This window comes from Maylandia zebra, linkage group LG18 (assembly GCF_041146795.1).
Source record: "Maylandia zebra isolate NMK-2024a linkage group LG18, Mzebra_GT3a, whole genome shotgun sequence".
Taxonomy (NCBI): domain Eukaryota; kingdom Metazoa; phylum Chordata; class Actinopteri; order Cichliformes; family Cichlidae; genus Maylandia; species Maylandia zebra.
The window spans coordinates 31177963-31196501 of NC_135184.1; the positions used below are offsets into that span (position 1 = coordinate 31177963).

The following is an 18539-nucleotide window of genomic DNA, read 5'->3' on the forward strand; positions in this document are numbered from 1 at the left end:
GAAATACTGTTTGGGCATATGAAACTATGAACAAATGTCTGTAACACAACACACACATAAGTTTGGTAGTGTAACTCCAACATGATCTAACAATACTTTGAGCACAGGGTCAAAGTATTTTCAACTTTTTGCCGCTCGCCAGGCTTCTGCATCATTCTGCATTTTGGGATTTTATCAGTTGTGAGAAAACCTAGTTTCATCTGAATCCATCATATATTACAAAAAAAACTAATTTGTAGGCAGCAAGAGTGTGCCATTTATTTTTGCATGAAAATTGCAAGCAATAATTTAGGTCTTCAGTAGTACTTTGGAAGGAAAATGGTCCCACGACTGACTTAGGGTTGAATATTTGTGGGTTTTGAAACAGTCCGAAAAAACAAACAAACAAAACTACAGCAACTTTATTTGCTAGAAACCTAGGAGGTATCATTCATACTTGTTTCAAACAGGATCAGGATCACCTGATTCTTGGTAGGTGCATAATTTTATACTTTTCACGATAAACACAGAGTGAACAACGTTATCTTCTTAGATTGCTTTCATCACTCCACTTGAGACCTCACCTTTGAGACACTACATGGCTTATATAGAGCAAACAATCAGAAATACTGCATAAAGCTTCAATTAACAGTTACTGGAAGACTTGACCCACAAGTTACAATCTGCAGCAATGGAAATGTACAATGGTATTCTATGACAAAGTGGCTGACACCTGCCTGCAAAGAGAACTTTGCAGTGGATAGTTGTTTTTTTTAAAATATGTTGTTACATAAAAGTTACTTTTGAAATAACTGGCTACAGATGGAATCCATGATTTTAAATAAAAAGTCAATGCTGGCAAAAATTTGAAGGCTAAGGACACTGCATGTTGATAAAAGACAAAAAAAGTACTGTTAAAAGGTTTCATAAGTGATTAGCTGGCAGCGGGGATTAGCAAATCCAGCTAATTTGCAAACATGGAACTGGATCCACAATCAAACTGACTATCTAAACCAAGCTTTACACTCCACTTTACAACATGTTGATTTATTTCAGAGTAAAAGTTATGTCAGGCCATCAGGCAACAGCAATTTGTTCCACTAACTAACCTACTATGAAACAGAACATAACCATTTGTGTTGCTGCCTGTAGTGTATGGCCGATCTCCTTTCTCTGCTCTGTGCCTGTGTCGCTCGTCCCCTTTCCTGCTTGGTGCCTCTCTCCCTCCTTCCCTCCTGCTCGCTCACTCACCCTCCCTCTACATCTCTCACCCCCTCTCTGTCCCTGGGGCCCTTCTCCTTTCATCCTCACGCCAAGAGCAATCACCATCTCCGTGGTAACGGCTGGTCATGTGACCTGCACCTGTTCCTCTGGCTGGTCGCCACACGCTGGAGCCATCTGGCCACACACACAAGCACGCACACAAACACACTTCTCCACTTGGCTGCCTTCTCTCTCTTCCTCCTAGCTTCGTCACGGCCCCACTTCTTAATCGCACCCTCACCTCTCTGCAGCTTTTCATGCTCAATCCATCGTCTTTCATCGTTTCAACACTCTTCTAAAGATCTGATTTTCTGTCCAGTTTAATTAGCAAAGAATATATATCAACATTTACTTTATAAAAGGGCTAAAGCAACTTTTGCTTGAAACAAATGTTTACCTGAAAATGTGACTTTAGAATATAGTGTACTCTACTATTCCAGTATGCCTGTGGTGCAAGCATATACTTGAATGCATTATGACATCGCTACAACTGTGTTTACATGAACAAAACCCATCAAGTTCCTAAAAAGGAATAAATGAGTCAAACAAATCTTGTAAGATAGTGTAGATTCTTTTCTTGCTTCTATATCCCTGCCTGCTCCCGCTGGCTGCAAACAAGACACTCTGTTATCAACTCATCTCTTTAAGGAACTTGACCTAAGCCACCTATTACAGCATAAACCTAACATAAAAGATTCACGCAGCTACGGTTACGTCATTCACTGGTTAGCAAGAGGACGTTGCAACGCACCAAGTACGCAGACTCCAAAAAAACAAAAAACAAAAATCCAAAACAAAGTATAACAGGAAGGAATACATGGCCATCAGGCCTCCAGCTGTCCATTTCCACAACAGAGTGTAATCTAGGCTTTGGCATTTTGAAGCCTCAAGTGAGCAATAATTAGATCTGACACTGAAACCGAGGGCAGTTATTAATAGTTTTGTATTTGTTTTTTTAGTTTTTGTTTTCACTTCGGTATTAGCGCAGTTAGTTGCAAAAGTGGTTTTTAGTTCATTTTGTTTGAAATGTGTTTTATTAGTTATGAAAGTTAGTATCTTCAATTATTACAATATGGAGGCCATTCATCAGGGGAAACGTAATGTCTCTTCTGAATATCCTGAACAAGTCAAATATGAATCGGAAAGCCTCACATCCGTCTGGAAGTAACAAAGACTAGAACTTCAGGCACTTCCAATATTTTATCTAGGGGTTTGTTTGTTTTTTTGAGTTATTTGAGTAATTTTTAAGCCAACAATATCAATTCTGTTTTCATTTACCACTTTCCTGATTTTTTTAATTTCCATTTCAGGCACCCACAATGGTTTTGTTGTCCCCATAATGTGGAATATATTTTATACAAAATGTATGCTTCCCCCCCCCCCCCCCCCAAAGCAAATAAAACCAACATGAAAGAACTGTGGTGATGTATTTGGTCAGGGCTCCACCAACGACAGCCTGTGATAAGACCAACAGTGCCACAAATCTCACAATGGGACTGCTGCTATGAGCTGTGTCTACTGGCTAACCGATAAGAATGAAGCATGAAATTACACTGTTAATTTGCTGAAAACAAAAAGAAACAAACAAAAAAAACAAACAAAAAAACAAAAACAAAGGAAAATACAATATAAAACAAATTGTTTGGGATTGCAACAAAGAAGTAGTTGTGGCAGCAGACTTGTTTGTATGATGTGCCGTTACCATGGGCCAATGGAGACAAAACATGGGAACAAATGGCAACAACCACCCTTGTTTTGGGCATGATTCACAACAGATTATCACTGAAGAGTTCACATTCAAACTTGGCCTAATCAAGTTCATCAGCCCTATCTATGCTTACAACACTGCACAAATTGTAGTCACCTGAAGATTACATTAATAGACTGCAATGTCGTCCATCATTTTAGGTTTACTTAATAAAAGTAACGTAAAACACTGTTAGGGTTTTGTTTTTGTAAATAATGTGGTAATTTACTTATGCACACCTTCACTGAAGTAACCTGCTGTGTGTGTCAGTGAGGAGCTAATATGCTCCTTTCAGACCGGGATAAAGGAAAGACAGGAAGCCGAGCAGTGGAGTAAAATATTGGGATACAAAACGAAACCGAAGAAGAAGGGCGGAGTGGAACAGACACCTGCTGCTGTGATGAGTCATACCACTGAACCCCCATACACAGATCCACACAAAAAGTCCAGAAGGCAATGCACATACGCTTCTGTGTGTGTTCAGAAAGTGCTGTATTTGCACACAAGGTGTCTGCATGCATGTCTGCCTTCTTTGTGTGTACAGCAAACAAATCACCCTTGTGCATGCACACGTACACGCATATATGCACACACATCGAGGGAAGGGTGTGGCGCTGAGAGCTGTGTTATTTATAGATGTACTTCCTCAGAGAGGGAGCGCATGCGAGCAAGGGAAAAAGAGGATGGAGAGACAAGGCAAGGTCAAAGGAGAGGAGTGAGCTGACTGGACGAGTAAACCACCTGATTCTCCCGGCTTCGCTCACATAAGCACACACTCAGACCGTCCTGAACAGCTGAGACCATCTTCAATTTTCATTTATTTTGTCTGCTCATTAGGATCCAGTTGGCCTGCACAAATTTGTGGGGCAAATTTTTAACCTTTTCAAGCAAAACAGCTGCAATTGGAGGAACTTATTCATGCTCTCCGGTGTTAAAAACTGAATAACCATCAAGATATCCAGCAAAAAAAAAAAAAAAAAAAACTTGTGTCAACAGGTACTGCAATCATCTAATACAGGATAAAACTTGCCTAACTAAACTCAATTTAGCTTACAACCGAGTATCTATCCATCAATGTAAGATGCTGGCAAGCATCATGAGCCTAACGTATAGGCACAGCTTGTGACAATGCCACAAACCTGTAAATAAAAGAGCAAGAACCAAATGAAAACCACTTGTGTTCAAAGGGTTAAACAGCACAGCGGAACATCTTGGTTACACTGATTAAGCAAAGACTTCAGTCTGCTCCTGTGGTGGTTTATTTGTTCGTAAGGAGATGCAAATACACACAGCAGAGAGAAAACATACTGTAGTATGGTATGGGCCACAAGAAAAACCCTTGAGCTTTGAAGATTATTTCTCTACCCACTGGTGGAAATCTCACATAAATCCCCCCAAAATGTAACGGAACATATGTGCTAGTGGCCTTGCAGAGCCTTGTCAAAGTTGGCTTTAGATCAAAAAGTTTAGCACTAATGGGTACATTTCATCAGGTTTAGAAAGGAATTCCAGCCCCTTGAAAAAGACAACACACAAAAAAAAATGAAAGCTCAAATTTATAAAAGCCTTAAGATTAGATTGCAATTAAAAACATACCATTAAAATTAATGGTATGTTGCACAGTTGTATCTACTTGTCATATAGATACAACTGTGATACAACAAGTGAGAGACCAGTGTAAAACTCCTCAGTGACAATCAATACAAGCTATATACTTACATTACAGCCAGCTGGCTGATCCAATAACTACTACAGAAAGCCTTGTTACACATCTTTGCTCCTCATCATTAAATAATTTACTGATTGTTAAAAATTATAATACGTCTGTTGAAATAAACAGGCAGGCAGTTTTGCTGGAGATAACTTTAGCAGACAAGATATGGTTAGGTGAATGGTAAATGGAGTGGTATATATTGCTTTTCCACTCAATTTAAGCACTCAAAGCTCTTTCTTGTACAAGTCTCATTCTTCAAATCCACTCACACTCAGTTCAATCTGACTGATGAGGATCAATCCACTGACGGCCCACTCACCCACCCCAGATGGCTAGTTACATTTTGCTGTGGGTAACTAGTGACAGTTAACTCATAGCATTAACTTTTTTTAATTTCAAAACAACTGACAGCAAGCCAGCAAGCCCCAGGTGATTAGATAATTGTAGATATGATTTTATCCACAGCTGGCAGCGAGCTGGCTAACCTTAGCTTACCACTCAGGTGGTGCAAAATTATATTTGAAGGATTCTAGGGATGTCACCAGAACTAATGCTTACAATACCTTTCAATCCGTAAAACAAAAGGTACTATTTTTACTTTTTCTTTTTTAAATACGCTGCCTCATACCGCTGTATCAGCCAGTCTTTGATAACTGAAGGGGGCAGCATGCGCCCACAAGTCTTCTCGTATAGCCTTAGACGCAGCAGAAGGACGACATATACAAGCACCGGAAAAAATACATGTACAAGATGTATTTCACTGATAAGAAATGCAGTAGGAGTTGGGTAATAACTGCATAAAGGTAACATGCAAATGAAGGTATCATTCTTTTCAGACCAAAGGAAGAAGTGCTTGCTTTCGGAAAAGCACCTACAGGACCAGCATCTAGTCAGCAAGACCCATTTCTTTCAGGAACTCATAATACAAATTTTCTAATAGACACTTTGAGATGCAAAAACCATGTTCACAAGTCATGGTTTGCAAGAAACCATGACTTGTGAAGAGCTCAACTTAATGAAAGCAATGACAAACTTCTTCTCAAAATATGGAGATTTACTGTTGCCTTGCTCATGTGCTCAAAACTTCACTCCTCAGTCCTCGGCTTAAATTAGAAAGACAAAGGAAGGGGGAACAAGGGGAGGGCAGTGAAGAGGAAAAGATGAAAGGATACACTCCTCTTTGTCAGGAAGGGGTGGGACTGGAGGGAGGAGAAGGGAAACGAGAAGAAAGAATAAAACAGAAGATAGTTGGGTGATTGCAGAGGTCCACCATTTTAGAGCAGCAGTGAATGGCCGGCAGCCATTATTATGCTAAATTAACCTGGGAGCTCCAGGCCGCCACTCAAGATGGAGGAAAGCCTGACAACAGATAAGAGCTAGTTTACCAACACACACACACACACACACACACACACACACACACACACACACACACACAGAGAGTTGAGAATGGACTCCTCACCCCCACATTTCCCACTGCCCTCACACTCACACAGTGTTGAGCTCAGGGTGTGGATTGGTCAGCAGCATGGCCTTCATTACCATTAGACGCAATTTTCTGCCACAAAGATTAGCAATGGCCCCTCCCCCAACACATGCATTCGCCCACACACACACACACACTGCCCACCACCCCCACATTACACACACACTCGCTCCAGCTGCCTCCCCCCTCTTTCCACACACCCAAACTCTTTTCCAGTGGCCGGTGCATGCACACACACCTCCCCCAGTGTTGACCCCACTTGCTGCTTTGGCCCTCCCTCTTCCTTGGGATAAAAGACTCCAAGAGGAAAGAGAGATGGGCCACGGACTACGGAAGAAGGAGAGAGAAATGGGGGGCCATCCTGACACATTCCTCAGACCGATCGAGTTTCCACCTTCACAATGAAACCGCTGCTGATACTCTCATACGCAAACACCCTGAGCTCTTCTTGCCCAGGAAGGCTCTCTGACTGACTGGAAGAAACCAAGGGAAAGAGTAGCCACCGATTCAGAAAAACAGCTGTTTAAACGTGTATTTCTTAGGGAAAGTGAAAAAGGGGATGTGATAAATGAGAGAGGAAGGGTGTGAAAAGGCAGGGATAAGACTACAGAGTAAACAAAGTGAACTGAAGGTGATATCGGCAATCGCTGATAGGTGCTGGAAGTTACTCATCTATAACCTTGTACAGGAAGTTTAAACAGGCCCTCACTCTTCCTCCAGAATTAAATGTGTAATACTGAATGTTAAAAACGGTGGCAGTTTAATTTTTATTAATAACATTAACAAAAATGTTATTCGTGTTGTTCTTCAGAGACTTTCGACTAAAAACCAAAAACGAGTTCTTGGCTCTTCTCTTTGTTTAAAAACGAAGCCTGACTCTGTTTTAATATTAGCGGTAAATGCAACTGATCCTCAGATGTGCCCATTAGCAGGCCTTTGATCACTAACTCACACTTGTACACAGGGTGCAGCGGCTCACTGCTCAGGAGTTGTGACCCTTTTGGTTCCCCGTGCTTGCCCATGATGGGCCTAGAGATGTCTGTCTGTATCTGCACATACTATTTTTGTGCATTGCATCTACACTCAAGACAGCTTCAGCATTTGACATTAAAATCGAGATATCTCCAGCATGCTGAACTTCAGCACTTGAAATGTTACCCACATGACCCGAGACTGCCCGAGCTACCCTCCTCAAATTGATCCGCTTCTGTTTTCATGTGGAACTGAAATCTTCACAGTTCCACTTAGTGGTTAATGGTGCCAAATGCACCGTTGGGACGCTCTGGACATGAGCTCTTTACAGCTGATGAGAAATAAGCCCTTTCACCTGTTACCTGACACTTTAATCTGGTTTACTACAGTGACGTCCCACTCAACACCAACTATGACACACACAGTGACCGTAATAGTGCATTAGTCCTACCTGGTTTTTTTGGGAGTCTTGGGCTTGGGTGTGGAGCTCTTGGCCTTCTTCTCCTTGGGCTCTTTGGGGGTCTTGGGTGTTTTGGGCGTCTTCGGGGTCTTGGGCTCTTTGCCCTCAGTCTTCTCCTTTGGTTTCTTTTTCCGTTTTTTCTTCTCTTCCACCGGTGGTGAACTTCCCTCTAAAAGTTCTGTGCCAGTAATGTGTTCACCACCATCACTTCCTGTTCCTGGAAATTCAGACTTTACGTCTTCCTCGCGTCCTTCTCCCGCTTTCTTCCCTGTACCTTCTTCCTCTCCATCCACTACTTTTGCCTTCTTCTTCTTCTTCTTTTTTGGCTTGGTCTCCTGGTCGTTGGGCTTCTCTGTGCTGATAGGCTGACCGGGGGCACCGGCACCAACTGTTGGCCTGTCAGGAACCGCCATCAAAACGTCACCTGACGGGTCCGTGGGGGAATGCTAACAGGAAGGAGAAAGACATGCAAGTTACTCGTCAATTGAAAATTAGAGGCACTGAGAGAATAATACATACATTTACTATAACAAATTACAGAGAAACTGAACATAGCATTAATGTAGACAGTCCAGGAATGGTGCAAAGCCGCTGCCAGGAGATCAGCTGATCTCAATGCAAACAAGATGTATGCAATGTTATATAGTGTGCGCCATTCATGTTGCCTTAGCAGGGCCCCATTTTCTGTGCATCTACAAGCAGCTTTACAGTCCACCTCCACCCAGTCTTCCGCTTTCATGCTGCATCTAGTTTAGTGTCTTATCAGTTATTATTGATGCCTGTTCTCTGCTGAGGTCTTACGCTTGCTCTCCCTACCTCTGGTCATTCCCTCAAATATATTTACATATATTGGGATGCTCTCAGGAAGTAGAGCAGTTCATCTACTGATTAGGAAGGTTGGTGGTTCAATCCCTGGCTGCTCCAGTCTGCATGCCAAACATTATTGTCAAGATACCAACTCCAAGTTGCTCTCCAATACATCCATCGGAGTAAGAATGTCTGTGATTGACAGATAGGAAGCACTTAATAGAACAAAGTGTTTGTGTGAATGAGGCAATAAAGCGCTTCGAATGCTCCAGGAGAGAAGAAAAGCGCTATATAACAATTTACCATTTATTCCAACAATCTCAATTTGCTGACATGTGAGGGATCTTTTATTGAGGCTATGATTATTATTTTCTCAATGATTCATTCAAAAACTGTGGCAAAAAAGTACCCAGAAATACACAGGAGTACCTGAACAGGCCAATAACAAAAAGGTGTACCACATCAGTGCAGAGTTTCAGAGTTAAAATCTAACCACAGCATAAATATACCACAGAAGCAGAAAAACAAAAACAAAAAAAACTGGGGCTCAAACACTGATTACTCTACCATATGATCGTGTTCTGCCTGCAGACAAATATAAAATTGTAAATTCTCAAATGAAAGAATTTTTGTTTTTTTGTTTAAAATGACCTCGGTGGTTAATCAACCTTATCAGTTTAATTAACCCATCCGGTCTAGATGGGCCTGGGCCCCCTTTCCCTGGCGGGTCGCGGAGTGTGGGAGTGCCTACTGGGGTCAGCGGGGGAGCTGGCCCCAGGGAGGGGTTACCTGCCCCTCCCTTCCTTCCCTCCCCATCTCCAGCTGCCTCTCTCTTCCCGCTCCACCACAACCACCCACACATGCAGGGCCTTGGAGTAGGGGTATGTCACCAGGGTGCAGAGGAGGCTACCCCCCCCCTGTCCCCTTCTGGCTGCCTCTGCCTCAATTTTATCCCACAGCTTAGACATTCACATTATTCACACTCTCACTACACATACATATAGGATCTTGGGGGTGGGCACAATCACGGAGTCCAAATTACCATCAGGGTGTACACCCCACCCCTGGCGTCGTTGCCCACCTCTCAATTTTAAATACACGTAGACATTGAGGGCTATCAGGAGGGACCATGCGCTTACCTGCTGCTCCTTGGCAGGTAGCTCCATGCCCTCCTGGGTTTTAATTGCACCTTAGAACACACATGCATCAACACTACAATGAGCGGGTGGAGGGAGGTTTGGAGTCTTCTCCCACCCCCATTCTCTGCGGCCTGCTGGAGCGGGAGGGCTAGGTGGAGTTGGCCGTCCGACTGCGGTCTGGAGTGTGGGGCCTCCCTGCTGCTACGGAGTCGGGGTGGTCTGCCTCTCCCCACCGCAGGGAAAAGGGTAACACCACCTGGGTCTGGGTGCAGTTCCCCCCTCCAGGGGCAAGGGTACCTAGACCCGGTTTGTAGAGTACGCTTGGGGAGTGTGATCGTGTGTACAGCGTCTCTTTATGTCTGTCTCCACGTTGGTTGAGTGTGGAGTGAGTGCATATGAGAGCATGAGGGGGGGAATGGATGTTTGTGTCTGTGTGTGCCTGTATGTCTGTGTCTATATGTCAGGTTGGGTATCAGACGCCACCTCTCTGGGGACACCTCAGGCCCTCCAAGGTTTGGAGGCCTATCTCCACCTACCACCACTTCCCCTGCCGGTGGCGGACTCCCTCAGGTGTCGGTGCGTTGGTGGTTCTTTGTGTCTGGGGGTGGGCGTCCAGGTACACACCGGCTCACTCCTTGGCGGCCGCTTATCGGGGCCTGGAGCCTGGGGCTCGCTCGGGCCCCTTCGGGGGTGGGGTGCCCCCGGCCTCTCGGCCTGGGGCTCGGTCACTCAGGCACAGCTGGCGGCCGGCGGAGCTCACGGGCGCGTCACTGCAACTCCCCCTGGCTTCTGCTCCGCGGCTGCTGAGTGAACCCTCATCTGGGACTCTCCTCAGCTCTTACTGGAACAGTGGCGCGGCTGCCCCTCTGTTGGTCTTCCATGGTCTCTTGTGTTCTGGGGGCCTCTGGATGTCTGGAGTTTTGATCTCCTCCATACCTGCTTCACACCCCGGAGGACGGGGCTGTGGCCCCCCCACACTCCCTAGCAGATCGTTACATGGAGAAACCTTTGGAATACAAGCGCGCTGATCCACACAGGTATGCACACGGGTGTTCACTGCTCGTAGACCCAAATTACACCTTTCTTGGCTGCTACTTCGAAGCACATCTGTCCTGCGTGCTGCACAACAACATTGAATATTTAGTATTTACTGCTGTTTACACTTAGCTAGATTAATGCGATGGTGTTGTGTTTAGTATGTTGCTTTGTTTCTTTTTTTTTTGTCTTTTTTTGCTTGTTTTCTATTCTTCTCTCAACAGGTGATCCAGGAGATTTTTATTTTTTTTCTCCCCCCCTTTCTCACTGTCCCTCTCCCCTTCTGTTTTTCCTTTCCTTCCTTTCTTTCTCCCTTTCCTATCTCTCACTCATGTCTGTCCTGTCTGTAACATCTGAAAATAAAATATAATAAATAATAAAAACAAAGATCGACCAAATGGACCAATACGGCAATGCCACGATGATCCATTTGGCAAAGTAAATCCATTGGGTATCCTTGTTGGTCTTCAGACAACAATTCTGATGGCTAAAGAACCAAATGGGACAGGCGAAAAAAAACAAAAAAACCCCCCAAAAAAACCAAACCAATTTATTATTTTTGGATTACTGATTATAAATCTACTAATCATTTAAACTCTAAAACGAATAATCTCAAATGCGGACTGGCTTCACTGCTGGTTCACCTGTCAATCAATACTGATATAAATTCTGCAGGGTGGGGTATGAATCTGTCAGTAATGGCAGACCAGAGCAGAGGGGGAGAAGGGACTCAATCATCCATCCATGAACACGGCTGCCACCTCCTCCCTCCCTTCAACTCCCTGTTGCTGCAGCTTCCGCCCCCTCCTGCCTCGACTCCAGCAGCCTAACCTTAGTAAACAAACTGGCTGACACTTCATCTTTCCTCCTGTCTCCAGCAGACTAAATCCCATCTCCTTGCTCCTTCTCCCCTCCACCACCACCACCACCACCTCTTCTTTGCTCCCAAGTAAGCTTTCTGTGACAGGAAACTGGTTACCAGCTGTTGGGAGCCTTTCCAACTGCCTCTCCTCTTTCTCCCTCTCTCTTCCATCCCTCCCCCCTTTCTCTCCCTCCAGCTGCTCAGGGTCCCAGTAGCAGATGGGAAATCAGGCATCATGACACGAATAAATTATCTCCATACTTCAAAAAGGCGCAGCGAGGGAGCGTGTGTGTGTGTGTCATATGAGAGCAAGAGACCAAGCCTTTGAGAGTGTGTGTTTGTGCGTGCATGTGTAACACATGTGTGCAGTTGTGTGTGTTTCAATGAAGTGTATGAGCATCAGCAAGTTTACAGCAAAATGCCTCAGCAGCGCACACACACAGCTTGTTCACTTGGAGGAGGAAGCACTTGCTATCACTGCAAGTCCACTTCCATCAGGAGAATCCAAATATGTGTGTGCGGGGACACACACACACACACACACACACACACACACACACACACACCTAACTACTGCAAGGTCACATCACACAAACCTCTACACACATGCACACAAACACCTGCTGACACACACGTAAACTGAGCCTTTTAGGCACACAAACAGGAGGGGAGTGAGGGATCGAGAGAAAGAGGGAGAGATGGCGAGGGGGGATGTGGTGCCAAGAGATAAATCTGTCCTCCTGCCAAGCTTCCTAGATAATCAATCACAGGAATGACAATGGAGACACACACAGTGTGTACACAAACACATGTTCGAGTGCTGCGTCAGGTTTGGCGTTCTGCAGGGTGAATTCATCTGCCATTTCCACAGGTACTGGTTTAAATCCAGTGTTTCCATCAACAATGGAACGTTTTATTGTTCTTTTCTGAGACATGATCTCCATTCACTTCCAAAACAGATTGTAATATCATACCCAATAATTGGATTTCATAAAAGGGGGGAAAATCCTTAAAAGACCACCAACAGAAGAGCTGCATGGCTAATGTAACAGATTCAGTAGGTGAAGAGCATCAAGTGTCAGCTCTCAGCGAACAGAGGGGAGGACAGGAGGGGAGAGTGTGAGGATGAAGGTGAGTGAGAGGAGAGAATAGTGCCATGGTTAAATCAACCAGGCAGAAGCACTTAATATACACCTATTACGCTCACATCTTGCTCCATGTTTTTATTGTTTGACTCCACTAAAGCTGCACTTCTTGATTCACAGTTCAAAATCTTTATCACACTGTGGCAGACTACACATTTGATTAACAACTGAAAGAATCCTGGAAAATCGGTTATAATATCCTGGGATGTGGTGCAGCCCCTCCATTTATCCTCCATCTAAAACAGTTTAAGCTCATTCTCCATTAAGCCAACTTTGTTCTAATTGACCTCATTGACAACTCGTCAGTAATAAGTCAAAATATCAGAAGAAAACTGAACAGTGTCCAACATTTGTCACGTTTTGTGACTATGGTATAAAACAGAAATTACAAGATCAAAATTTAATCACAGTGATTATATTCTGATAATTATTAGAGCAACATTGAAGCACAAGCTTTGATCAGTTAGTTCTCACACAGAAATGGTTGCGTAAGCTTAATGTACTGGGTATGAGGTTAACTTTTTAGAATCTGAGAATCTTTATTAAAATGTAAATTTCTGAACAAATCCCAGATTCACCTGATTAACTCAAGAGAATCGGCCCAACTGGTTAAAAAGGGGAGAAAGGATTCACATTCTAATTATATCTGTATCTATATCTCTATATCATATCTAGGATTGGGCGGTATAAACGGTATATGGCAGAAACAATATGAATTTGGCCAATGGTAGAGATTTAGACTATACCGCTCCACCGCGATAGCGCATGTTGATGGTGTCATCAAGCTGCGCCCGTTTTGGTCGAAAGCATTGCAGCAGCTGCAAGCAATATCATCTGCAAATTATGTCGGGCGACAGTAATAGTGAAGAGAAAAGCATGTTCTGGAATATGAGGAAAGCCGAAAACTGCGCTTCCTCTACTTCCGTACCACTGACTAATGTTGAATTCTCTGGCAGCTGCTCTATTCCCATGTTGTTGCAGTATATTAATGACTAACCTCGTATTATGGATGGATTATCTCAGTTATTCTCCTGACTGAAGTTTGGTCCTTTTACAGCATCCTGCCATGCGATTGCATTTGTCCCTAACCATCGGGAACCCTCACGTTAACTTTTATCAAGTGGAAAAAAGTTAGCGTTCATCCTTCAGCTTATGCTAACATAGCTGTGTCGCTAGCGATTACGTAGCACATCATTATATACCAGCTAGTCCAACTTCAGTAACCCTACAAAAGTCACTGCTCTTTATTTTCGGTCTTCATTCATGTTGGAAGTGATAGCAGAGCTGTACGTTTGAATTTTTCAGAAATCTCTCAGTCAGAACCAGAGATGGGCAGTAACGCGTTACTGTAATCTGATTACTTTTTTCAAGTAACGAGTAAAGTAAGGGATTACTATTGCAAAAATGGTAATTAGATTACCGTTACTTTCCCGTAGGAACGCTGCGTTACTGAAACAGTGATTTTTTTGCGAGAATGTCTCACGACAGTGACGTAAGCGAGTGCGACGTTCGTGACAACAGCTGTGTGCAGATCAACAATGGATCATATATGAGCATGCAGCGTTTAAAGCATGGAAGTACTGACCTTACTTTGAGTTTGATTCCATAAAAAGTGACAAAAACATTAGTGTCCGTTGTGTGTGGGAAGAAAACTTATTTTTACTCCGAAACCCCCCCCCCCCCCAAAAAAAACCCTAAACAAGCTCCGAGTGCGCAACGACGTAATGGGAAATTCACAGAGAAACTCGCGGATTCTTCCACTGACCGCTGCGCCACACCTGCACTAGAGCACACCTCCACCTACCCCACTCCTGCTTTACAGGTGAAAATAGAGCAACAGGACTGCTAGTCTTTGATTTTATTTACTTTCTGCTGTGTTTTACTTGCATCTATTTGAAAGACTGAGTGTAAACACAAAAAATATTTTATTTTATGTGCTGGAACGTGCAGAAAATAGGTTTAAATGTTAAACTAATTTCTTCAAGTCAGAGAATGCTGCATATAATTAAATTTTTGCTTGACGCATAAAGTTAAAAGATTAAAACTGATAAAACAAGTTTAAAAAAAAAAAAAGAGAGACTTTTCCATTTGATTACATTTTGTATGATGGATTATGCAGAAAAAGTAGAATTGGGTTGAAAGATCTATCGCTTTATCACCTATTCAGGTTGTAAATCGTGTTTTTAAAAGTAACTAAGTAATTAATTACTTTTGAAAATAAGTAATCAGTAAAGTAACGGGCTTACTTTTTTGGGAAAGTAATCAGTAATTAGTTACTGATTACTTTTTTCAAGTAACTTGACCAACACTGGTCAGAACATGGTATGTCATGTTCAGGTGGAAACTAGCCAGCTAACTTCCTGCTAACTATTAACTCGGTTAAATTTAATAAATTCTGTTTTCATGGATGTCTGGATGTTAAACTTAATTGTTAAACCTGGTAAAGCAGCAACACTGATCATTTTATTAAAGATGAACGAATTTAGGCAGTTTTTAACTCTCAGTGATGCCACAGTGATCGTTTCACTTTAGGACCTGAAGCAGACGGAGTTTTGCACCCAGATTACTCCGCGAGGCTCCTGACTACAGTAGCCGTAATGCTCCAACAATCCATCAAGCGGTGCGGCTTCGTAGCTTACCAAAGTCATACTAAAACATTTTGACAGATTTTTGAGCGCCGTGCACCACATAAAATCGGTTCAAGGTCAGTAAGCACAACCAGAATTCATACATAAGGCGCACCGGAGCATGTTTCAAATTATACCACAATATGGATTTTAGGCCATATAGCCCAGCCCTAATCATATCTAATTGGTTAGATCAATGGCAGTCACTAGACCAGGGGTGGGCAATCTCAGTCCACGAGGACTGGTGTCCCTGCAGGTTTTAGATGTGTCCTCGAACCAACACAGCCGATTTAAATGGCTAAATTAGCTCCTCAACATGTCCTGAAGTTCTCCAGAGGCCTGGTAACGAACTAATCATGTGATTCAGGTGTGTTGACCCCAAGGTGAGATCTAAAACCTGCAGGGACACCGGCCCTCGTGGACTGAGATTGCCCACCCCTGCACTAGACTATAATGTAAAAATTTGCAAATGTTAGCAACTCTCAGCCTGAATTGTCACCTTTTGGGACAAGGTGACTGTGGCTAAGATGGTGTCAATGCCTCTAAAAGGACACATGCTTCTTAACCTCCTAGGACCTGGCGTCCACATATGTGGATATCACATTTTGGGTTATTTAGACCAAAATACTCAATTTTGCTCTACAAGGGCCTGATATCCACTTACGAGGACATTATACTGCTACTGTTCTATCGAAATTTTAAACGACTATCCTCATAAGTGGCTCTCATTTTTCTCAGAAACAAAAATTAGGTAAAAAATAAAAATAAAAAAAAATAAATTAGTAATTATTTGTTTTTACATTCATCAGGTCCCAATCAGCCCAAATATCAAAGAAATTAAAAATGCATGCCGTGGAAGAGTTTGGGTTTTAGGAGTTTTAAGGAATTTTTAACACCAGAAATTCCTTAAAAAAGAAAAATGGTGCATTTCTTTCACAGATATGAACACTGGTGATCTGGAAATTTCAGTTTAAAATATAATGCAAGAAAACCTGGATGCTTACACTTAAAACATAGTCCTGAGTTTGACAACTTAAGCAAAGGTCAAGTGAGCCATATGCTGAGGGGATAAATACTGCACACCACTTTGTTATATTATTCTAATAACATAAACTTTGCTTGCTTTTGTTGACACTTTATGTGTAAGATGGGGAACATGTTCTTTTTAGAGAGAAGATTCAATACAAACAAATTTCTATCCTGATGGAACCGGTTCCCACCTATAGCACAAGGGCTCACTGACTCACTGGTTTTATGAGTATAAAAAGGATGTGAATCATATACTGTGGCCTTCTCAGTCACCAGTATAACACAGATAAACAGCTTTAGGAGACTTTGGACTGTCATGTAAGGCAGTGCTATCCAACAACATAATCAAAGCACCAATGAGGAGATATCAGGAACAACTGTACTGCCCGAAGAGGTACTAGAACAAAACACTTTTTTCCTTAACCTCTAACATGTCTATGTTGTTATAAAGTATATATGCCTATAACTTGTATAGACATATATATACAGTGGGGCAAAAAAGTATTTAGTCAGCCACCGATTGTGCAAGTTCCCCCACTTAAAATGATGACAGAGGTCAGTAATTTGCACCAGAGGTACACTTCAACTGTGAGAGACAGAATGTGAAAAAAAAATCCATGAATTCACATGGTAGGATTTGTAAAGAATTTATTCGTAAATTAGGGTGGAAAATAAGTATTTGGTCACCTCAAACAAGGAAAATCTCTGGCTCTCACAGACCTGTAACGTCTTCTGTAAGAAGCTTTTCTGTCCCCCACTCGTTACCTGTATGAATGGCACCTGTTTGAACTCATCATCTGTATAAAAGACACCTGTCCACAGCCTCACACAGTCAGACTCCAAACTCCGCCATGGCCAAGACCAAAGAGCTTTCGAAGGACACCAGGAAAAGTATTGTAGACCTGCACCAGACTGGGAAGAGTGAATCTACAATAGGCAAGCAGCTTGGTGTGAAAAAATCAACTGTGGGAGCAATCATCAGAAAATGGAAGACATACAAGACCACTGATAATCTCCCTCGATCTGGGGCTCCACGCAAGATCTCATCCCGTGGGGTCAAAATGATCATGAGAACGGTGAGCAAAGATCCCAGAACCACACGGGGGGACCTGGTGAATGACCTGCAGAGAGCTGGGACCAAAGTAACAAAGGTCACCATCAGTAACACACAACAACGGCAGGGAATCAAATCCCGCAGTGCCAGACGTGTTCCGCTGCTGAAGCCAGTGCATGTCCAGGCCCGTCTGAAGTTTGCCAGAGAGCACATGGATGATACAGCAGAGGATTGGGAGAATGTCATGTGGTCAGATGAAACCAAAGTAGAACCTTTTGGTATAAACTCAACTCGTCGTGTTTGGAGGAAGAAGAATACTGAGTTGCATCCCAAGAACACCATACCTACTGTGAAGCATGGGGGTGGAAACATCATGCTATGGGGCTGTTTTTCTGCCAAGGGGACAGGACGACTGATCCGTGTTAAGGACAGAATGAATGGGGCCATGTATCGTGAGATTTTGAGCCAAAACCTCCTTCCATCAGTGAGAACTTTGAAGATGAAACGAGGCTGGGTCTTCCAACATGACAATGATCCAAAACACACCGCCCGGGCAACAAAGGAGTGGCTCCGTAAGAAGCATTTGAAAGTCCTGGAGTGGCCTAGCCAGTCTCCAGACCTCAACCCCATAGAAAATCTGTGGCGGGAGTTGAAAGTCCGTGTTTCTCGGCGACAGCCCCAAAACATCACTGCTCTCGAGAAGATCTGCATGGAGGAATGGGCCAAAATACCAGCTACTGTGTGTGCAAACCTGGTAAAGACCTATAGTAAACGTTTGACCTCTGTTATTGCCAACAAAGGTTATGTTACAAAGTATTGAGTTGTATTTTTGTTATTGACCAAATACTTATTTTCCACCCTGATTTACGAATAAATTCTTTACAAATCCTACCATGTGGATTCATGGATTTTTTTTTCACATTCTGTCTCTCACAGTTGAAGTGTACCTCTAGTGCAAATTACTGACCTCTGTCATCATTTTAAGTGGGGGAACTTGCACAATCGGTGGCTGACTAAATACTTTTTTGCCCCACTGTATGTAACAAGTACAAAGTCATACTATCTGCTGTCAATCTCCATTGATCATTTTCACTTAGTTTGACTTTGTGTGTCCAGTGAATCCAGAAGACAAGTGTCCATCCCAGCATCCATCTATTATTATAGACAGACAGTTCAGATGGGATAAATTTCAACTTTACCAAGAGAAAAATCAATGAAAA

General features: G+C 43.0%; 1 protein-coding gene across 2 annotated transcripts in view; it reads right to left on the reverse strand.

The window, feature by feature from the left end:
- chd7 (chromodomain helicase DNA binding protein 7) overlaps window positions 1-18539 on the reverse strand; it is a 75257-nt gene that overhangs the window by 34969 nt on the left and 21749 nt on the right. For both annotated transcript variants that reach the window (XM_004573985.4, XM_004573986.4), the window contains exon 4: window positions 7613-8067. In XM_004573985.4, coding sequence (XP_004574042.3) covers window positions 7613-8067 — 455 coding nt within the window. The remainder of the gene's footprint in view (window positions 1-7612; window positions 8068-18539) is intronic.